The sequence below is a fragment of the Strix aluco genome, chromosome 1 (genome assembly GCF_031877795.1).
Source record: "Strix aluco isolate bStrAlu1 chromosome 1, bStrAlu1.hap1, whole genome shotgun sequence".
Lineage (NCBI taxonomy): Eukaryota > Metazoa > Chordata > Aves > Strigiformes > Strigidae > Strix > Strix aluco.
The window spans coordinates 161243575-161267984 of NC_133931.1; the positions used below are offsets into that span (position 1 = coordinate 161243575).

General features: G+C 43.2%; 1 protein-coding gene across 1 annotated transcript in view; it reads right to left on the reverse strand.

Moving 5' to 3' along the window:
* Nucleotides 1-24410, reverse strand: part of VOPP1 (VOPP1 WW domain binding protein) — a 69683-nt gene that overhangs the window by 16656 nt on the left and 28617 nt on the right. Inside the window, exon 2 of the mRNA XM_074843008.1 lies at nucleotides 7979-8037. Coding sequence (XP_074699109.1) covers nucleotides 7979-8037 — 59 coding nt within the window. The remainder of the gene's footprint in view (nucleotides 1-7978; nucleotides 8038-24410) is intronic.

The following is a 24410-nucleotide window of genomic DNA, read 5'->3' on the forward strand; positions in this document are numbered from 1 at the left end:
GACAGCTGACCCCAACTGACCCAAGGGATATCCCACACCATAGGACGTCATGCTCAGCATATAAAGATGGGGAAGAAGGAGGAAGCGGGGCACCTTCAGAGTGATGGTGTTATGTCTTCCCAAGTCACCATCACGTGTGATGAAGCCCAGCTTTCCTGGAGATGGCTGAACACCTCCCTGCCCATGGCAAGTGGTGAATGAATTCCTTGTTTTGCTTTGCTTGTGTGCGTGACTTCTGCTTTACTTAAACTATCTCTATTTCAACCGACGAGTTTTCTCACCTTCTCCTTTCTGATTCTCTCCTTTCTGATTCTCTCCCCCATTCCACCCGGAGGAAGTGAATGAGCAGCTGGATGGTGCTTAGTTGCCAGCTGGGGTTAAACCACAACACCTTCTTTTCCTCTTTCCTCACCTTTCTCAGAAGAAGCTGCCTACACCTAGTCAGCCTCCAACTCTGAAATCGTTCAGAGCTTCAACTCTCAAATTAGGTCAGGCACCTGCTTGATTGACTATGAAGGCTGAGATATTAAATCCCTCTCCTCTCCTCAGGACTCACTCCTAGCAAGTTGAGGGGGTTGTTATGTTGGTAGCCTAGTTCTCCCCAGGTTGTGCATCAGACAACCGATTCATCGAAGCAACTTCAAGTGCATGGTAAGGCAGCTAGTTGCTAGGCAATTACAGCAGTCGGGACTACAACCTTAACAGATCCATCAACATTAAGAGAATCTAGTTCCTTATTTGAAGCAAGGAATACACCACCTTAAGGGCACAGACTATTGAAGCTAGTTGTACCCTTATTGTTTAAGGTCACCCAGGACTGAGCAACAGTGGTGGGTTTTTGTTGCCTGTATATACAGATGGTCTGATAATTACTGCTGTCTTCCTTCACAATACAAACTGTGCACTTACGTTCCGAGTTGAACTACATATGCAAACAGGCCCTTCCTGTGGCTGCTCGCTGCTAAATTGGTGGCCCTGGCCCAAATCCAGGTCTCCATTTCTGTACGGTGCCAGCCATACAAGATGCCCGAAAGCGTACAAAACTATTAATCTGCCTCCCTTCTCCCTCCTCCATGCTGGCTTCAAATCAAATGGAAGAATAAATCAACAGCTAGATTACTGCCCTAAGCACACACCTGCTGACACTTCATGCAGCTGTAATTGCAGTGGGAAAGCTAAGTGTATCATCAGGAAAGCCAACTTAATTAAAAGCAGTAAACATAACAGGATGTGAAACACAGAAAGTAGCTCCCATCATGCAACATGCCCTGTGTCTAGACTGGGGGTTTTTCCCAACCTCTTGTACACAGGTTGATGGAAGAAGTGCTCTCTAAGCTGTCTGAATAACAGAGAAAAATCACTCTATTTTGTTTTCCTTGAACATTTTGCAGGCTCTTGATAATGCACAAAAGTATTATTATTATAGACTGACCACCAAGAACATAACGGCTTACACTGAAAACCCAGATGAATATCACTGTGTGATAAATACAACAAAATTTAGTCTGCAAAGGAAGAGAAGTGTGTGGAAATGTCCAGGAAATTAATTTCAAAAACCATGAAAAACCACAAAGAATACAACCAGCATTCTTCTCCACAATAAGAAAAACAATTGACTGTTCCCATGTAGGGCAGGATCATGTTTTAAACATGAAGAATATTAGCAAACATTCCTTTTTCAGGTTTACATTAATGTTCTTATACTAATTCTAAAACCAGATTTAATCAACATAAATCTGTACACGTGCAGCTGTCTGCTGTATGCCGTAAACTATTTTCTATGGCAGAAATATATTAGCCTAAAAATACAGCACTTCCACCAGCATATGCTGTTAACATTTATTTAGGTCCTGCTTCAGATAAGAATTAGAAGAAGTTCCAAGATGGCACTCCCCTATGTTTATTCTGTTCTTCACATACCTACCAGCAGCAATGGTTAACATTTTCTTCTAGAGAAAGTTTCTATGTTTCCTTCTGGATGTCTTTCACCTAGTAGCACACCAGTGAACAGTCAAAACACACTTAGACAAGGAACCCATGGCTGAGCTCCAATGCAAAAAGTCAGTATTCAGGAGGTGGAAGCAGGTACAGGCTACCAAGGCGGAGTTTAGAAATCATCACATACACAAGTAGGTGTGATGTTAGGAAAGCCAAACCACACCTACAACTGATAGTTGCAAGGGAAACCAAGTTACAGTCTGGACAGGCAGACAGCTAGATGGACAAAAAAACCCCTGGTTGGATAGTGGGGCTCAAAGGGCAGTGTAACAGGTCACACTCTCCCTAAAGAGTATGAAGTAATCACTGGTAACCACAGTAACTATGGTGGTGTGGACCTGTCCTGTTAACAAGTGTGTTGCTGGAATTGGTGAGAAACTACTCTCACCAAGTTTGGAGATGGCACCAAACTGGGGATCGGTCAGTGAGCTCAATGGCAGAGATGCCACTCAAAGATCTAGTCTGGCAGGAGGAATGGCCTGACAGGAACCTCAGGAAATTGAACAAACCCAAATGCAAACTCTTGCCTGTGGGAAGGATGAACATCTTGCTGGCCATGGAGCATGATCATGAGCCAGCAGTGTGCCACGACAGCAATAAAGGCCAACAGCATCCTGGACTCTGTCAACAGAGGGCTAACCAGTGGATCAAGGGAAGCAACTATCACCTTTCACTGAGCACTTGTTGGACCACATCTAAAATACCACATTTAGTTTTGGCATCCCTACTAAAAAGAATGGACTTGATAAACTGGAGCAAGCTCATCAAAGGGCCACCAAGATAGTCAGAGGCTGGGGCATTTGCCCTGTGAAAGAAGGCTGAGGGACTTCGGCTTGTTCAGCCTAGGGAAGAATTGGCTTCAGAGGGACCCAAGAGCAGCCTTCCAGTACCCAGGAGGAGGTTACTAAGAAGATGCAGCCAGGATCTTCCCAGTGGTGCAGGGCGGGAGAATGGATGTAAACTGAAACAAAGAGGTTTTGACTTGGTATGTGGAAAAACTTATCCACCATGAGGACAGCCAGGCAGCAGAGCACGTTGCCCAGAGAGGTTGTGCCGTCTTCTTCCTTGGAGTTTTCCCAAGACCTAACTGGTTAAAGCCCTGAGCAACCTGGTCTGACCTCATGGCTCCGAGCAGGAGGTTGGACTGGGGATCTCCTGAGAACCCTTCCCACCCGAGTTATTCTCTGATTCTCTAATCAGAGTTACTCTCTTTTCCTCACTAGTTCTCTCTTAGAATATCACATTATTAAAAAATTCAATACACAATAATCCAACAGGATGAACTGAAATAACATTAATTAATACTGGACAGCATCAAAACTCTTCTCCCTCTAAGTCAGCCAAGCCCTGCCCTGTGGGTGACTACTTCACTGTCCCAGTGACATCAGCCATGGTATTCTATTGCTGTGGCCACGTGCTTACCACTCATACTCAAAAACATTTGTGCTGCTTTATACACATGCCATGGAGCCTGGAAAGGAGAGGATTAGAAACATGCAGGTTCTAGCATCTGGAATTTATCACCTCATTAAAAGCTCCAGTGTGATGGTAGCTAACAACAGGAAGAAAAACAAACAGCAAAGACCTATGGGGTTGGTCAATCATACCGGGGAACATACTTCACCCTGCAATGAGGGGGACATTCACAACCATTCTAATCAAACTACTCCTAATCAGCAAAATGTGAGGCAGACTTCCCTCTACTATTCATTCCCAATTCAGAAGTAGAAAAACAACTGGAGTATCTTAAGTGCTGCTGGCATCTGCACACAGAGGAGGCGGTTTCGCAATCTAATACATTCACTATGTCATCATTCACATTACTACCAAGTAAGAGAATATCTTGACCATCTCTTCTGCCAACCATTAGCACTTGAGGTACATCTAGAATAAAACTGAGCTGTCTTATTTGAGTGAGAGTAGGATGAGGATCCTTGTGGAGATGAGAGTAAAGTCTGTTGAGACAGCTTTAATTCTAAATTGCTTTCTGTGCACCCACACAAGGAGATGTATGATCTAACTCTTTAAGCAAAGTCAGGGATAACTTGGCTCCCTGCTTTTCCAAAGGATAAGAATTAGACTCCAATGACTAATTCCTTTCTCTGCTTTATATTTGTTTACTTATTTTTCCAGGCCACATAAATAAATGATTTGCTGAAGCAGAAGAAAAGTATCTGACAATATCTTGTGAGTCAGGCAACTAGGACATGGAGAAATGGTTGGTTTGGTTAGTGAACTAAGTTAAGTTCAGTCTTGGAACTTCTCTTTATCAACAGTAGAAGATCAATGTATGTCTCAAATTCCTGGCAAGCTTCCCATGATGGCTTTCTGGTCTGAAATAAGCTATAACTTATTCACACAACAGAGGTAGAAAAGTTTGGAAAATGATCCTCAGTCTAGCCTTAAGAAATGGAATTATATTTGGAAGAAACACGTTTGAATTAAACTAAAGCTTACTGCTGATCTATGAAGGCTAGAACAATTATGTCCACTGGAAAAATAATTTTTAAAAGGTACTAATATCATTAATTAATTAGAGAGAGAGATGTATCATTAGTTCTATAGCAGAGACCTCCAACCTTTGTCCTAGCCGTTAATACAGAAAGCATAACCGACAAGTTTTAAGAAAGCTTTGAGCAACATCTGCAACAGCTTTTTTCTTTTTTAAATGGTTACACTGGAAGACAGATTGAATCAAAAACTAAAAAAGATTTAAGCTCGAAAAGAAGAACAGTCATAGCACTGCAAGTTTTACCCCCAATCTAGCTGAATTTCCAGTACACTTATTTTGGCACACTGATTTCTTATCCCATGTTCCTCTTGCTTAGCAGACACAGTCTTATCTCTGTCTTTGGATGGCTGAAGTAGAGCCTTTACAGGAAAGATTAACTCAGCTATCTTGCCTTTAAACTTCCGATAAAAGCAAACAACCATTTTATGTGGCAGTCCACCTTGGATTTCTATTAGTCTGGGCAATTTAAAGAGAAGCAGACACCTTCTAGGAGGACGTGCCTACCCAGCAGGGATAAGGCATATGGACATGTCAGTCCAAGGATGCCATGGTCCGAGCATGCCACACTAGACGCGTGAACAGACACAGGACTTGGTATTTCTGAGCTGACAAGCCAACCTTTTCATTATAACACAAAGTGTCTCCAAGAGAGATGTGACATACTGCCAGCATGGGACTGAAATCACAGGGAAATCACTAAAAGGGATTGCAGTGCTGGGTTTCATAAGTCTCCAAAGATAGTCTCAAGACCAAAGGACAGACTACATATGTTAACTGAGTAGAAAAAACTTCCATCAGAAAACCAGTGATAGAAAGGAATGAAATCTATGGCGAACTCATTTGGCTAAATATATCTGCTTCTTATGGACTGTTGCTCCAGAAATTGTAAGATAAAATAAAACCCGTTTCACTACAGCACATCCCAGATCTAGATTTGCACAGAGGAGACGCTTTCAGGATAACATTGCATATTATGCCCTTAGATGATTTAGCATCTGACCATATGCTAATGGAGAAGATCCTATTCATACCTCCTCCCCCACAATACGCAGAATACTCCCTTTCTCCCACTTCTCCAGCGTTCGCCAAAAACTGTACCAAGATGATTCAACACTGACTCAAATGTGCTAAAATGAACAACTTTCTGTGGAATTAGCAAGTTGAATTAACTCAGGGAAGGGTCAAACAAGTGCCAAAGCAATGGGACTTCACCCTAGATACTGAGATTGGTGTTGTGCCTCTCCTCCACCATACGGGTGTGAAAAGACAGCGCAGGTAGGAAGCTGCTGGGGATCCTAGACAACAGAAATTGAAATTGCATAAGTAGCAAAGTAGGAAAGCCCAGGTGCTACAGATATCACTGGCATTCTATCATTTTGATGCATGCCACCTTTAAACCTACTGGGCTCCTATGCACTCAAATACCCTCTCTCCCCTCCCTTGAAATTTCTTCACTTGTCACACATCATCTATTGTCTGAACTTTACCATCCCCAAATCCTTATTGTCTTTCCTTAGTGTTTCTTCTTTCCCACTTAAACTCGTAACTGCAGTAACAACAATAGCATTAACGTGACACTCATCACCATCACAACAATCCCTGAGCACACACATCCCACCCTTTTCCCCTTCCTTTTTCCATTTACTTACACTATCCAGGGGACTGCAACATGTTTATGCAATGACTCAGATAACAGGGTGTTGCAGTAACCACCACAAACACACACAACTACTAGTAACAGTCTTCTGATTGACCTGATGTAGTCGATATACAACAGTTTTCCCTCCACATTAGAAGATCTCCCAAACCAACCACCAACCCACCAACACCGTAGCCCCTCTCACAACTTTATTCCTTCCAATATTCAAAGCTGTGTGCAATTCCAAATAACCTCTTTGACAGACTAGAAAATAAACACACTGCTTTTCTACAAAATACTCCATTTAAGCACACAAGAAAACAGTAAACTAGTTACCAATTAGAAAGCAACCTTGCGTGCATCAGATCTGTTGCAGATAGCGAGCCTCCCCTTTGTACCCCTTGCTTTTGCAGGACTCAGTATGTATTACCTGTGGCCTGAAGAGTCTGAGCTAGCACCCAATATCCAAGTAGCTCAAGTCTCCCTTTGTGTTACCAAGGAAGACAAACACTGGCTGCGAAAGCACGTGGGAGAAACGTAAGCAGAACACCAAGGTGATGATGAAAAACACCCCTGAATGTCAAGGTACAGTGGGATTTTCATAATTTCATAATTATGAAACGCTTCTTTCCCCCATTGCAGCAAAACAAAATAAAATGTAGGTGGAACCAAAGTCCTGTTGTTATTTGCATGCAAAGAAAATGAACTTATTTAAATTCACCCATCTGTTCTGGCCAACCATTTATGAGTAAATCTTAACATTTCAGTCTCCTGAAAAAAAGACAGCGAGTTCTAGGCACAAACACTTCCTAAGCAGTTAATATTCAGGATCGCAGATGATTAAACCATACAGTGTTTCATTCTTTCAGTGAGCTTTGTTTCTTGCCTGGCTTCCTGGCTGCTTTTTGTCTCTAGCATTTCTCTCCCATTTCTGGCAGATGAAGTGGAGGTAGAGAAGAAAAGGGAGGAAAGTTCCTGGGAAGCGTAAGGATTACAGTAATTTGCAATCCTTCAGCAAGGAAGAGCTTGCTTAGGAACCACATGACCTAATGCTGCAACCTACTCCCCCCACCCCACTTTATTTTTATTTTTTTTTAAACTTAGATTTACAGGTGTTTGCAATTATAAAGTTATACAACCCCAGGCCAAAGTTTAGTACGTTTATCTCCTTTCTGCCCCCAAATCCACAGGGAAGATACCTCCCACCCACACATTTCCTCCACCTTTTTGTTGTTGCTGTGGGCAATTTAAAACAGAAAACTGCAACTCAGAGAGATCCTCAATCATGCACCTACAGGTCACTGACATTTGGTTCACACCGAAGCCTAATATGAATGTAGATGCCACTCATCAAAAAGGATAGTTATGCCATGGATAACAAATCATGCCAACGCCCTAATTTAAACAACAATATTAGCACAGGGACAAACTTACTTTCAAAGCATTCTTGATATTCTGCCTGATTACCTGCCCTTGTTCAAAACAAAGGGAGAACTGTCCTCACATGGCTCTACTTATGTTTCCTTTCAGCATTCTGAAATAAGAGCTGTTTAAGATCTTGCATTTTGTTTTCAATTGGAAAGGTCACCTGGATTGGGTGGCAAAATGAGACTGTGCACTTTTTTTAATAAGGAGAAAGAGAAAGAGATGGGACATGGGGAAGGAGGGAAAGGAAAGTTTATTGCACCTTCATTTTTAAATTAAAAAAAAGTCTCAGAGAAGTTATGGGAAAAGTATAATTAGTGAAAGAACAACACTCTAAGAGCCTACAGAATCTAATTCTCTCTTGAGCATTAGAAAATACAAAAAGGAAAGTGATGACTACTTACATATAGTATGTAGGATATAATCCTTCAAAGTACCAGCAGTGCTTTTTGGCCTCTGTACACTACAAAGAAAGAAAAATATGGTATTAATATTTACATAGGACAGTGTACAAATGTGAATGCAAGCATAGAGTATTTATAAATATTGTGACTTTGAGCAATTAGGGAAGGTTTATATTCCCAGAGATTTCCCAATCTCAACACACACATCAACTGGGAAGCCAGTTCATGCAAATGGCAGTGTGCCCTGCCAGGGTTCAGATCCCTCATGCAGGGCTTTGTCTGTGGGGCCCCATAGCTTCCCACAATTCACGAACAAAGTCAGTACATTTGGTGCAGGCACAGGATCCAGCCGCATGTGTTCCCTGGCAGAACTGCTGTCTTAAAAAACCACAGAGAACTTAAAAGCCCGATTCGTGGTTATAGTCACTTAAGAGGCCTCCAAGACATAGCCAGTTTGATGACACTATGCATATGACTACACAGTAAATTCAATAAATTCAATAATTGCAGGGAATTATTCATCATTCTGGAAGTCTCTGGCATGTGGAGCCAGGCTTGGAAAGAAGCAGAACGGAGAACCCATCCATCCCATCTCCTCTTCCTACAGCTTGGAAATATCTCAAGTATTCATTAAAGTACCAGGGAAAGGAAACTACTCTCTGCAGCCCAGGGGTATTGTTCTCTTTTGCAGATTGCCAGCGTATCCTTGTTAAAGGACGGCGACAAGCATTTTCTCAGCATGTGTGTGCAGGCAACGTGGGAAGCACACATCGTTACGGGAACTGGCAGAGTACAGACGGCAGCTCAGAACAATAGCGGCGCTTAAAAAAGAAAACCAGACGTCAAGCCCAAACTCTACAACGCACAAAATATTCCTGCATATCCCGCTGACATCGCTAGCATAAAATGCCGACTTCGTTGCAGATGTAGCTCCAGGAGCTTCACCGCAAGCTGCATTATCCGATCACGCACGGCCAGGGTCCTGGGGGACACCCTCCACAGAGAAGCGAGGAATATGTTGTTGGGGTTTTAGCAACAATTCCCTCTGCTGCTCCAACCTGACACTCCATGTGGGAGAGCGCTCGGCACACCGGCAGTGCTTGGATCATCCTTCACGTTCACTTGGCAGCTCACCTTTAAATAATAGCTCATATAAGTTTATTAGCCTCCCTGAATCCCAGAATACTAAATGAATCCAGTTAAGACAAAGACAAAGTGTTTTTAGATCCCTGACTCTCACCCCTCATGAATAAGAAAGGCTGCAAGCTCTTTAACGAGCATCTGATGAGCTAAATCACAGACAGATCAATTACAGCCCATGAAGACAAACTGCTATGGATTAAATTGTTAAGAGCGGTACAGGAAATGGGGGGAGGAGGAGGAGGAGAAGACACTTTTGATGCATGCTGTCAGGCCTTTCCACTAATACAACAGGCTCACACCAGTCTTCAAGATGCACAAGCTTTAGCCTCTGTTGAAAAGACTGGAGCTTTTTCCTTTGGGTAAACACAGCAGAAGCCTCATTTCCCTCTCAAATCGATGCTGCGGTCCAGACAGTATAAGCAGGAGGGCTCCGTAGCTGCTGCTGGAGCAACTGGTGTTCAAAGATCCATCTCCACATTTGTTCTATTCCCCTTTTTCCTCCCTTCTTCAAAGTGTCCAACTTCTTAACCCTTCTTTCTGAATATTTTCATCAGCTGGCTGTCTCCTCTTACTCTAAAATCAGAAATATGCCAAGTTTCTCTCCGTAACACCCTGCAAACATAGATGCATTGTAAACCCAGCGGGTCTGCTGCCCAGTTAGTGAAAAATACTTTGGCTCTTCACCTTTGAAGGCTGCAGATCAGGAGGCCTGGCTAAAAATCCCAGTGCCTGCAGGTCAACCCCTTGGGAAGCCTTATTTCAGAGTCCAGCTTGGGGTGTACGCCATGAAACATTTTTCCTTCCTGCTTCTCAACAGTGTGAGTCACTGTTTACCTCAACAGCCTTTGTCAGTCTCAAGCGTTGTAATTGATGTTTTCCCAGCAATGTTTCTGAGCACGTGGAGCCTACCGTACCCTTTACAAGTGTAAAGGAGACATTTATATCCAGCACTCATTTTGCTCGCCCTCCTCCCCGTATTTTAATCAATTTTACAAGTTCTAAAATGAGTTGGGAAGATTCCTCCTTCCCACATCTCCCAAGTTGTAAGATTTACGTTTCTGCTTCTTAACAGTTCTCTGTTTCAGACAGACAATATGCTGATACTTGAAAGGCTCCAGCCTGGGAAAGTTTTGCAAGGAACAGTTCCTTCTAGCATACAGAGCTTAGATACCTGCACTAAAAATCCTTCGGTGCCCAGACTTTGCTTTTATATGGGACTTGGAACAGAGGGTACTGATCCCGATTCTGCCTTTTTAATATCACAGTGCTATGAATACTGCATGGCAGTTGTTCAGCTCTCCTACATGGGAATCAGGCAAACAAGCAAGCGGACCTCAAATGTGCACAGCCCAGCTGAATCCGATATACGTGACTGTCAGGGCAAGTCGCTGTGGCCCCTGCTCGGATAAAACTCCTACCAATCTCCATGGTAACTTTATGCTAGTAAACCCTGACATAAAGCAGGCGGCTACTAACCACCATCTCTACTGCTGGTTAGCAGGCCTTACAGGAATTCACTTCTAAAAATACGGTGGCAACGTCATTGCCTCTAAGGATTTGAGCCTCTTTAGCACTCGGGTACCAGAGTACCAGTTAACAGGGTAGTCAGGGCACGGATTAGGTTTGCCCATCCCACACACATCCTCTGAAGCAGGCTATGATCATCCATCTCTTGCCAAGATCCAAATTTTCCTTCTGAGTGGTACTGGCCTCTTAGTTAAGCTGGTGGAGAGTCAGACAAGTGCGAGAGGGGACTACACCATCAGCATCAGGCTCTCATCCTCACAGAGCCTTTGGACGATGATGTCCTTGTAGTTGTTTAAGACTGTTAAACCTTTGAGAAACTGCAGCTGGAAGCAACTCACCGCAGTCCACAAAACAGACACAAAGGGATGATTACCCACATTACTGCAATACAAAAGGACTTCAGACATCAGGGCTGGTGCCCACTCTGCTAGCTCCTATATGAAGACAGGCTGTATCAGAGTTTCTAACAAGCATTTGTTCATGTCTTTAAAAAGCCATTTACCCATTCACTAACAGCAAAAAAGTGTGCTTTTGGTTTTTAAACTAAGCTTAGGTATGGCCCTGCTGATGCTTTCAACTTTTCTAGAACTCTGCACATTTTGCTTATAAAATTCCTCTTTCTATGTCCTTTAACAATTTGACACAGCTATAAAATATAAATACAAGATTACATTCATTTTTTAAATAAATGATGTTGGTCTAATTGGGTGCGCATATGTAATCTTTAGAGAATTAATGGTACGTGAATTAGCCAGATGCTTGAACACATTCCTCAAGATTATGATTTGGAAAGAGAAGAAACACAAGACTTGGTATTTTGTTTGTTTGTTTTTAAATAAATCAGCATCTGTCTTGTAGTCGGTTTTCTCTGGCAGACTGAAGCAAAGCGAACTGCCAGCCGTCCTTTTCTGCGGCCTCTAAATTCATTCAGATTTCCTTTAAGAAAGGAAATGTGCTTCCTGACAGAGATTCAAATTGCAAATGTTACTGCTGCTAGTAAGAACAATGAGAGAGAGAAGTTACTAAAGCATTAACCAAAGACTGGTTTTGATCATAGCATAAAATACAGAACGTGAGTACATGCGTTATGCACATGGTGTGGGGGAAGACAGAGCAGGCAGCCTGCTCACTGAATGTCGGATGGTACTCTACAGATCATTAGTTATGCTTTGCAGGATTTGCAGAAATACTGTCTCTAGCAGGAATATCCTCCACATTGCACATCGTTATCTTTCGGTCCACAGGACAATAAAAAGAAAACAGATCTGATCAATTAATTACTCTTTGCAGTCAAGGGAGAGGTAGACTCACGTCCAGTGTTTTTATTGGAGGTTTGGAAATTAATAATAAAAAAGTAAAACCAATTACAGCCCCACCTACAGATAGCACTTTCCAGTACGAGTGCAGTCTGTTTTTTACAGGTACCAATGAAAAAAGCAGTCTGCTGTGGACAGACGTGTTTGTGGAGGGCAGGGGGAGGGCAATTGCCATCTGTATGCGGAAGGGACATTCAGAGCGAGTTTGTGACATCTGCTCAAAGCCAGATTCAGCAGGAAGCACAGGTCTGCTATCGATCACAAAGTCAAAGAAACGCTATCAGTTATCAGCAACTGATAACATCACAATGTTTTATGGGATCTGACCTTTAAAATTGTATCAGTTTTCAGAACACTATCCCTTTCAGTGTCTAGACCAGAGCTGAAAGCATTATAAGATACAAGCTGCTCATTAGATACGGCGTGCTGAAATCAGGACGACTTCTGCATGCTCAAAGTTTGAAAGACTGGATTTGCAAACACAAGAATTTGAGCATATTGCTCTTCCATAGCCAAGAAAAGGGCAAAATAACATCCATTAGAGTAAGAGACAGCATATACTGAAACTGAAAAGTGCAGCCCAAGGGTGAAAACAATCTACTAGAGAAAATACATTTTGTTTTAGCCTTGCCTGAATCCATCAGAATTTATCCTTACTGGTGATGCTAACAGCTGAGAGTAAAAGTAGCCCATCTCCAAACTATTCTAAGAAACTGAGCTCACAAGCCATGTTACCAGTGATTCCAACAAATACTCTTGTCACAAAAGACAGAAGCAACTCTTCCTAAAATCGAGAATTACATACAATACATTAAGGTATTTTTATTTACTAAGGTAGTAAGGAAACAGCAGGAAACTCTTGTATAAAAGGACAGTGATCCTTTACCAAGCTTTCCCTCCCATGTAACAGTAAACTGAACAAATACTATTCCAGATAGACAGCTGTTTAATCAAGACCAAGATTACAAAGTCGTATAACTCATAGTATAAAGAATGACTGTCACACATTTCAGAAGGAGCTGTTTCTGGCCAGTCCTTCCAGCTGTTCTCTAAGAAAGAAGGGAATATTGCCCATTCAGGATTCTTAAAAGACGCAACTTATTCACCCTGAATTAATCAGTCTGTGTTCAGCAACAGTAAAAACTTTCAGCACAAGCAGCTAAATCCTATTAGTTCTTCTGCTGCTCAGAGCACGTGCATTAATCATCATATTTTTATTTAGAATTAACGTGGGTTTAGCATTAGATAGCCTCCCATCACAAAGTATTACTTTACACTTAGATGTATTAACCTTTCCCACAAAAGAAATACAAATATCCCTTGCATGTAATTTCATTTCAGGAGCCTGATTCTATGTTTTGGGTTTGTTTCTTTTTTTTTTTTTGCCATTATGCAGCAAATTGCACATGCACTCCAGTCCTAGAACGATACAGTTTCAGTTGAATATAATCCTTTCATCAGTATCCTGGGGGGGAGGAAAGGGGAGGAAAAAATGAAAAGCACGAGACCCTCGTTCTCCAGAGCCAGCGCCCTCAGCACCGCGGACAGCAGCCCCGCCCCGCGGCTGCCCGCAGTCACGCGTGGCCGTGGAGTGGCCATGGAGCGGTGGGGTGGCACAAACCGCCTGTAGAAGACCTGGCCCACCTACACCACCTCACCCGGCTCCTCCGCGCCAGCAGCAGTCACACATGCTGAACTGCTCGCGGCATATGCCCGTGCTAATTACCACAGAATACCTCAAGTGGGAAGGGACCCGTAAGGATCATCGAGTCCAACTCCCTGCTCCTCGCAGGACTACCCAACGCTACACCATCTGACTACGAGCATCATCCAGATGCTCCTGGAACTCTGAAAGGCTCGGTGCCGTGGCCACTTCCCTGGGGAGCCTGTTCCAGGGACTGACCACCCTCTTGCTGAAGAACCTTCTCCTAATGTGCCCAACCTGAACCTCCCCGGAAGCAGCTCAGGCCATTTCCTCGTGTCCCATCGCTGATATGTTGGGTTTGTGTGTGAGTGGTGGGGTTTTGGTAGTGGGGGAGGGGGCTACAGAGGTGGCCCCTGTGAGGAGCTTCTGGAAGCTCTACCAGCTCCAAGTCAGACCCACCTCTGGCCAAGGCCCAGCCAATTAGCAATGGTGGCTGCACCTCTGTGACAACATATTTAAGAAAGGGAACCTGAGAGGAGGAGGAGTTGAGGGAAATACCTCCGCAGACACCCAGGTCAGCTGAAGAAAGGAGCAGAGCGTGAGGTGCGCTGGAGCAGAGACACACCCCGCCCCGCCCCCCCAGCCCATGGTGAGAGGTCAGGCTGTGCCCCTGCACCCGTGGAGGTCACCAGTGGAGCAGAAGCCCTCCTGCAGTCCATGGAGGACCCCACGCCGGAGCAGGCAGCTGCACCCAAAGAAGGCTGGGACTCTGTGGGAAGCCCATGCTGGGGCAGTCTGTTGCTGGGAAGAACTATAGCACATGGGAAGGGCCTACATCAGAATAAGTTCATGTAGAACTGTCTCCCACGAGAGGGACCCCACGACAGAGCAGAGGAAGAGTGTGAGGAGTCCTCCCCCTGAGGAGGAAAGAGCAGCAGAAACAACGGGTGATGAACTGACTGCTGTCCCTGTCCCCCGGCTGCTGGAGGGGGGGAGGTAGAGAAATTGGGAGAAAAGCTGAGCCTGGGAAGAAGGGAGGGGTGGGGGGAAGGTGTTTTTAAGATGTGGTTGTATCTCTCACTGTCCTGCTCTGCTTGATTGGTAAATTGGTGGTGGTGGTGTTCAAATTAAATTGATGTTCTTTTTCTTCCCCTAACGAGTCTGTCTGTTGCCTGTGACCATACTGGATGAGTCATCCCTCCCTGTCCTTGTCTCGACCCCTGAGGGGGAAGGAATGAGCGAGCAGCTACGTGGTGCTCTGGGCTTAAACAACAACAGCTGGTCACTAGAGAGAGAAGATCAGCATCTCCCTTCACTGCCCCCTTCAGCAAGTTGTAGACTGTGATGAGGCCACCCCTCAGCCCTCTCTTCTCTAAGCTGAACAAGCCAAGTGACCTCAGCACTCCTCATAAAAGTCTTGCCCTTGAGACCTTTCACCACCTTCATTGCTCTTCTCTGGACACACTTATATTGAGGCACCCAAAACTGTACATAGCACTCGTGTGGGGCCATACCAGTGCAGTGTGGAGTGGGACAACCACCTCCCTTGACCAGCTAGCTATGCTCTGCTTGATGCACCCCAGGACATGGTTGGCCCTTTTGGCTGCCAGGGCACACTGTTGACTCATGTCCAACTTGCCATCAACCCAAACCCCCATTTACTGCCTTGGATGGAACAACTGTACTGAATCTTCTACAAATTGTTTGGGAAACCATAGTTATGATAGTTATTGTAGTTACGTGAAATATCCGGCTTGGATCTACATCAGAATGTCAAGCCAGATGCTTATGAAAGTGCCAAGAGATCCTCAGTCCCAGGGAAGGTTAGGACTTGCCTTCTTACTTCTACACCCACAAACTCAGCAACATTTGTACAAACATAAAAGCTTGGTGGGGGTTTACACCTTTTTGGTGGTACTGACCTTACACTGAAAGTTCTAATGTCAGATCTGCAAGAAAGCATGAGGCATGTCACATGTTGAAAGCATTTTCACCCAAGAAAAGCAAAAAAGAGTCATCATTCCACTGGAGTCTCTGCAGCTTCAAGTGGGTAGAGGTAGGCTTTTTTGTTCCAACTGGAAGGGAACAGATGCAATATTTTCCCAACTCCACTAGAAGCAGTTGATCTATTCCAAATGGTACTGGGCAGGTTCCACAGCTCCAAAACTGACTTTAGCTCCTGCAATTACTCTGTTCCCTTTCATATGTGCATGAGAAATAAAAACAAGGTTATTATTTGCATTCTTTAACTACAGAATAAGTCATAAGTCACCTTATAAAACAACCTATTAAGTACAGTGTGTGTGGGGAAGGGATCATTTCTCAGGAATGGAAGGGAAGACCATGCCAAGAGTGAGGATATTCACTATTTCCACCTTCAGTCTCTAAAACCAAAACAAATACTAATTTTTACAGATAAAAGGATTTGGTGATACAATGATTTTACTTTTAAGCCTCTAATGAATCTAAGTAACACTTTCGGTGTCACCATCAAGACATAGATATCAAACTTGTTTTCCTTTGACTAAGAACTGGAAGCTTGATTCATTTCCAATCCTAACGTTAGGTAGGCACTTACTCCTCACAGGAACTGATACTGTCTAGAGTACTATTCAGAGCAAAGTCTAGATGTGGGGTTCCCCCATTTTTATCTAAAACCACGCCAGCATTCATTCCTTTCAGTTCACACTGAACTGGCACATTTGCTCATATCCTCTGTACATTTCATTCTGCTTTACCATCCAAAGAATGAAAACAGCCTTTAAATTACCTAGTACTTAAATCCTCAGGGGCTGTCTTTCATCTCCCATAATAATAAAACCAAAGCAAAGAAAGACTGAGCAGAGAAAGATGGGTTCAGAACTCAATTTTCTCAGTCATTTGCAGAGCAGACAAGAGCAAGGCAGTAACAGCATTGTGCTAGAGATGCTGGTTAGTTAAGCTATGACAGCCCATCAAAGGCTGCAGGAAAATAGATTTCTTTGATGGTCACCAGGACTCAGGGCAGTTGCGTTGGGAGTTCCTGGGCTTTGTTCTGTTGATGTTATGCATCCCCCCATGCGCTCATTTGTTCCTCAGAGAGAGACTGTGAGCTGACAGGACATTGTGCAGCTGCATAATCACAGCAACTCTTGCTCCCCTCCCTACTACCCTTATTTTTCATTCCTGACATTTAATTCAGTGATGCACACCTTCCTCAGATCCTTCTTATGAAGGGTCATTGGAAAAAATAGTATTTTTTTGTTCAACTAAGACTTTTCCCTTTTCAGTTTTCTTAGATATTTATTTCAAAACTACAAATACTGGAACAAAATCCTTTGTGCTTTGAAGTCCTGAAAACATCTGTAACACTGAAGGCGACGACTCCTCAGTCTCAAGAAACAAGATGGCCAATCACACACCCAGTGCAGGGAACAAAAGAAGTTGATAATAATGAAATATCGTCTGAGTGCTGTTCTCCTGGAAGGTATGCAAGGCCAAGGCAAGTTCTCACCTTCAAAAGCTTATTCTAGAAAGCCATCGTATTTTGTGTTAGATTGTTGTTAGGAGCATCTGTTTGTTTTAAATCAGATTACACACATCATGTGTGTATTAAATAAGTGAGCATCTGAATACACTGGAGATTAAAGAGGTTACCTTGGAAACATTCCGATATTTGAACACCGGTTTCTAAAAAAACCTGGCAATTCAGAATCCAGGTACTACTTTGAGCAGAAATATCTACAACATTCTGCTGGGGGAAGCTTTGTTTTTGGTGAACTTGCACCTGCTTAATAGTGAATTGTCAGATGCTTACCTATAGATACTTCCTTTAACAGCCATCATTACTGTGTCTTCACATCCTCACAAGGCATCTCAATCTCTCAAAGGAAAAGCACAGATGTATAAGTTATGGTACAAGTCCAGTCTGGTTTAGTGACCAAACTGGGACTGGAGAAACAGTTCTAAAAGAAACTTCACTTAAATTTGGTCCAGCTACATTAGACTAACTACCTTGAAGTAAACACTGCAACTCACATAGTAACAACAGCAAAGGTGAACACGGTCTGGTCTGCAAGGCTAGCTCATCCAACAGGGCTGAGTTACTCTGAATATTAGAATGCCAAAATACTACAATCTCCATGTTGCAATCCAGAAAACCATTTGCTTTGAGACTCAGTTCCTGGAACGCTGGGAGGAGTTTATGCGTTTGGGTTCATCCAGGCTAATAATGGTTTTTCTGTTCTTGCATGCAGCCTATTAAAGTTCCTATTGACTGGCAGCAAACACATCTCTTTCTCAGGCCAGAACTCTCCTCAAAGAAAGAAACAGCAGAAGAGTTTGACCGAGTCTAATTTGTATTTGTTTAACAAGTCAATTCAAGCTTTCAGGGAGATGCTCTATTGTGGCTTTTGGGCAGACACTCACCAGGTAGACTGAAACATCAATACCTTTTAAATTAAACTAAGAACCTAAACTGACTCCTACTCAGACAGTCCAATACACCGCAATAGTGATAGCATATGATTATTAAATTCCAGTGAGACAAATCCAAGAGCTATAACTCACAACCACTTATTTGAGCAGTAAGAAATACCAAGCATTTGTCCTTGGAGTATTTCCCATGAAAGGACTAGAATAGCAAACAGTCAAACCTTTCTGGCAAGTAACGATGCCTACTAATGGCAAAGCATTTTTCCAAAAGAAGTAACTTCCTACATAAGACCATAACATTTGCTTTTCTTCTATTAGGAGCCCAAATGTGCCTAAATAATAATCTCCAATGTCCCAGTTTGTCAAATTTCAACATACTCCACTAAGAGTGTTGACAAATCTCTTCACTGAAATCACAAGCATACCAGCATTTGGCATTTTTCTAAAAGGGTCATTTCCTTGGTTTGAGTGATCACCTGAGTTTTTCCACATTCAAAATAGCTTCCTGAAAGAAAAAAAAAAAAAAGAAAACAAAAGGATCTACCACAGGTTTCAAAGATGACTGTCTACACAGAGATATGGATACACATAACGAGACAAATTCAAATAATCTCTTGTACTGCTTTTCACCCCTCAAACCACCTGCTTCACAACTTGATGAAGGGCATGCCAGATGTGGGTAGATTTTACATGTGTCCCTTCTTATTCAATCAGCGGATGAGCTCCTTGCTCAAATATCTGTCCATATATGTGGATTTTCTTATGATCCCATCAAGCTTTCAACTTCCTCTAATAACAGTTATAATGCAAGTTTCCTAGTTACCACTGTTGGACCTCTAGTTACCACTCGTGGTCCGTGGTTCATCTGATGTTACATTCTCTGTATTCCTGTTTGCAGATGCTAGATTGTATTCACATGTGGGGAAGTTACTCAACAAGACAAAAAAAAAAAGGATGCTGCAATGAACTCCGCTCTTCCCTTTGACACAGACTACACAGATATCAAAAATCTCTTTACTAAGGTTATTTCCTCACAACGAATATCTGAGGTTACCTCAGGGACATTCTGCAACTGAGACCTGCAAGAGTGAGACGAGGTATAAATGAAACATTCGCTCTCCATTAACACGTGGTCTACACTCCAAAAAAGCTCAAGATCCCTGCCTGGAGGTATTGCTATGGATGGATAATAGCATGAGATATGACCATAAATGTTTAATTTATAAACCTAGCAGCTAGAAAATTATTCAACTAGACTGAAAGTGCTGAGGATTTTAATAGTGCCTGCCCACATTAACAGATGGAAATAGCACCAATAGCTCAGAAACTAGCACAGACGCACTCGCATATTTGGTCAGCGTTGACAATGTTGCATAAATTGAACTTTCAGAGAAAATTCAATCTCCGTGCAAGCAGTGGGCAACTCCAGAGGTATCAAGGGCATTGCTCTTGCTTCCACAGGATGCAGCTTGGCTTGCTGCCCCTCTCTTCACAGGCCTGCCAGCTGCTCTTCTAAGCACTACAGAGTTCATCCCAGAGGGGAAACAGCACTGCAGAATGAAAACACTGAAGCAGCACCACGGTTCCTACATTTTTCTAGGGCAGTTCTGTGCAGGCAAAGGACCCTTTAGACTGTGACCACAAACTCACTCATGGATGGGAGAAAGAAATGTAATAGAAGCAGCAGGACAGAGAAGCTAGCAAGAGAATGACTCATCCAAGACAACTGGCAAGATGAGAAGCAGAATAAAATCTGGAGACAATTCTTCTTTCACCAGGGTACGTGCCAGCTGGGGTTAGCAGGTAAGAATTAACAACCAAACCAGAATCATGCTGAGTTATCTCCTGTGACCCCACAGGTATAGTTTTCAGGATGGGGATTATCCAGAAGGACATCACACCTCAGTCAGGTCACCTCCTCTTCTCCCTCCTGCTCCTCAGAAACAAAACAATCAGGCAGCAGAAGAGGCTAACCGGAATAAATAGCACTGACTCTGAGCCACGGTCAAGGCTTCTTCCAGCACTTTTCCAAACAGGTTTAAGAGGTCAGCAACCAACAGGGTGGCAGCCAAAGAAAGCACAGAAGTAAACTCTGAATGACATATAGGAATGACAGCATCTTGCGAAGGGTATTGGTGAGGGGAGAACTTCACTGGCTTTGTCATTTTTATACTGCAGACAGATGGCTGCTGCACCTCTCCTGTATGCAAGGCAGCAGTTCCCATTTGTCATCTACAACTAAGTTTCAAACCAGGAACCTTTTCTGACACAGAAGCGTGACAGTGTAAATTAGCTACAGCTCCTCATGCCAGCCCAAGGCAGAAACCTTGTTATCTTCCCACAGTGCAAGGCAAAAGGAACCCTAAAAAACCCAAACACCTTGTTTCATGGTGTGCTTAGCCTCTAATTTGGGAAACGAAAAGCCTGGCACCTCACCATTAAGAGGTTGCTCACCCTTGGCTCACTCCTGCCGTAACATTGTTCTTTTTCAATGAAATGATGAAAACTTCTAATAGTTTAAATGGAGGCATACCAACTCATGTCAATAAATCTATGTTTCACTAAGGAAGCAGCAGAACTCTTTACCCCAGTTCACAGACTCCCAAATCAGACATCAGATACCAGATAAAGTCTCAGTCCTTCAAATATGTGAATAGGACTCCTTATACTAAGAGGACCCTGTGTTGCTATTCACATTAGTAAAGTTAAGCATGTGCACAAGTGTTAGGGGGATGAGGTTTGACTTTGCCCTTAAAGTTTTAGGTTACTGAGTAAGAACAGCAAAACACCTCCCTTATTTCTTTTCACTCAAATCCAGAAATATACCAACACATTTTCAACATTTTTAAGGGAGTGGCTCTGAATTCCCACATGCACTTTTCTAAAGTTACGTCCAACCTAAGGAATGGATGTCTTGCCATGAGTTGGGTTACATAAAAAGACAAAAGAATTGGACCACCTCTCTCTAATTAAAGGAAAAAAATGTTCTTGCTAAATTGTTTTTCAAATAAACAAACAATGCACCTATATCTGGTTCCTACAGTTGCTCAATGACAAAGCTTCTAAGGAGCATCTTCTTGTACTTTCAGAAAGGGTAATGCTACAGGATGGGCTGAAGCATTCATGGGCTCCTGCATTCACCAAGCATTTAGTCAGAATATTAAAAAGGCCACAGATTAAGCAAAACCATCATTTTTCCCCTCAGTGACACTTCCAGCTGCTGTTTCTCGCTACGTTTCAAACTTCAAGACAACATCCTAACTCCTTGTGAGAGATATTAATTCCAGGTGCTCAAAAAGCACCACTACCAAACACTGTGATATCTCCTCTCTACACCCACAGAGCTGCCTGGCACTGCAGGGGAAGGAGCAGAGCAGGAGCCTGAACCCCTTTGGTACCAGGACAAGATGCCAATTCATGGATCCACACTGACCTTTCATTTTAAAGCGTGGGCTCTGCCTTGTCATTCCTGACTCATGATCATGCGACTTCTGGGAAGAAATCCGAGTCACTGGACTATTAAAGGCTACTTAAGAAATCCTGTTTTACAACCATCCTCTCAAGCTTTCTTAGCTTGATTTTAAGGCCTCATCCAAAAACCGTTGAATGGAGTGGCTGCCGTGGATTTAGGCTTATGTCTCTGGCTAGGAGCATAAAACATAAATAAAACAGAAAATTGCTTTGCTGCCACCAATCTTTATGAAAGGCTAAGACAGATGCTACTAGAAGTAGGACTTTTTACAAGTAGAGGGCTGACCGTGGAAGGTGCCGGTTACCTCACCATGTGCAGAGGTGCCACTAAAATCCCCAGAAAGTCATACCAGCAACCAGACTAAGGGGCCCACGTAACACTGAATAAACTGCTAGGCTGCCCTTGGTACCATTTGTTTTATGGATGCTTTTGTTCGGCAGGGCCTTTTTTTAATTAAAAACAAAAAGTCAGCCTCTTGGGGGATCTATTTTCCTTTCCTCTTCTGACTTCAGCACAAACACACTAGAAAAATTATAGCCACAGTACAAATAAAAATAGCTGAAGAACTTGCAGCTGTTGTTAATTTCCCAAGTATTCAACATTGCCCATTTAATGGTGGAACAATATGCTCCAGTTTCAGTCCTGGCACAAGGCTATCTGAGCGGGAGGCAGATATTTTCACTCATACAAATGCCAAAGGCAACTCAATGACTACAACAACCAGAGAAAGGGCAGGAGGACAATATGATGTAGACCACTGAATGTCCACACCAAGCATTTTCTCCTGCTTTTTCTTTCTCTTTTAAAATTATTAGTCAACTCGCCAGCTGACTAGATCAGGCTGGCAGACTTACTAACATGGATAGCAGGAAAAAAATGTGCTTAATAAAAATTCATGAAGCAGAAAACATTTTTACAGCTGAAGAGCTGATTTTCCTTTCTATTTTAAGTATCGAGTGTTTCTGGTGTGAAGTGCATTACACAGGGAGGTTTCACTTGCTTATCTCCCTGAATAAAGTCTTTAACCAATTTGCCTGTAGTCTAGATGAGTAGATTTCTCTGGTTTAGTACAGAACAAAGTAATAAAGTGCTTGGTATTCATAGGGAACAGAAATGAAACAAAATATGGCTCTTAAGCTTGGCAAGAAGAATCTAAAAGCTAAAACCACATCTAAATACTAAAAACACTTTTGAAGCAATGAAGTCAGATGCAGCAGAAATGCTTATTTAGTTACATCTCTTGCAGCTATGTCTTCAGTTGCTAAGCATCTTCTCATGCTTACCCGCTTACAGCCTAGACTGAGCAGAATTAGTAGAGACATACAACATCCATGAGTAGTGACAAAGTACAAAAGAAAAATGAAGGAGTAAAATTCAAAGGCTGAGTGACAGGGAAATTGCGAAACTGTTGATCATAATTGGAAATATAGAGCTGCTATCTCTGTTGGGCTTCATTTACCTCATTCACATGAATAAAGGCACAGTTAGCGGTCATAAAGCCAGAGCATTCAACAGGTAATATTTCGTGAAAAAAAATTCTGTTCTCCTCTTGTTAAGGGCCCGCTGGCAGAGCAAAATTTAAAACATGATAAGTGACAGTTTTAAAGAGGGGGGGAAAAAGACATTTTAAAAAAAAGTTAAAGCTTGCAGCAATGCCAAGACCCCTCTATTATGCTCAGAAACAGTTTTAATCTACTCCAGGGAGGAAGAAAAAAAGCCCCAACAACCCAGCCTTTGGCAAGACTTCCCTGCTGCTGGCTGAAGCAAACAGCACTATCCTTCCTTGTGAAAGCAAAGGCTGAATCCAACACTCAATAGATCAAACTCTGGTTCAGATCTCTTTAAAACATGAAATAAACCACCTGGTGAACATGATTGAGGTCGGGAAGAAGAGGGGTTGGTTGGGTTGAAAACCAGCCATAAAGAATAGTTTCACACAGAGCCCCGTGCCTTCCTGCAGGTAAAGAATGGGGGGAGTTTAAACCAAAGGCGACCAACGGCGCAGATGCGGCGAAGCCCATCTCTGCTGAGCACCTAAGGGCAGGCAGAGCAGGCAGGCAGCACCAACAGCACTGTGCTCCTGCCCTCAGCCCTGGGGTGGAGAAAAGCAGCCAGGTGGACCTGGGGGAAGTCTTCTGCAATGGGACAAAGCAATGGTGAGAGCCGTGGAGGAGCCTGCTGGAGACAGCTCAGGCTCCAGCTGTTCCTCAGGCTTTTGAGCTCTCCCTGACCTCAACCTGCTCACAGAAGGTGTCTTGGGTCCCTCCTGCTCCCTTCCTCCTGCTGTTTAACAGAAAAAAGCCTCTAGTGTCTACAGAGACAGCAGTAATACAGCTGAACTCATTATTCATGTTAGATTAACTGTTCTGGCTGTCTGCAGCTTGCTCTCTGCATGCATGTCTGCTCCCATGACAGAAGGTGCTTGTGCATATTAGGTCACATCACAGGACAATAAATACATCAAGGCACACAGGCATCTATCCAGCCAGGTGAAGACCTTTAGGCTATAGACCCCAGTGCTAAAAGACAGGGCCTTCTTGGTTTGAAGCTGATGTGGCTGCTACTCAGCACTCTCAGACAGGGTCCATTCAGTGCTTATTTCTCTGAGAAGATACCAGCTGGCTGAAAAATTTCATTTTCTCTCTGAAGAAAAACAACTAGACCACAGAAGTGATTTTATTCAGCTTTTAAATTTAGTATTAGAGCTACCAATAATGTAAGCAGCAACCACCTACACCACAGAACAATTGCGGGACTAGGTAAGACGAGACAAACAAGGAAAACAGAAGAAGCATCTCCACAAACAGCGAATCACACACTTGGCATCACAGCGATGCTCCTGCACGCACTGCAACATGAAGGGGATGCATGGAAGGGGTGAAACGAGACCTTGGTCATCGCTGACCTCCAACAACC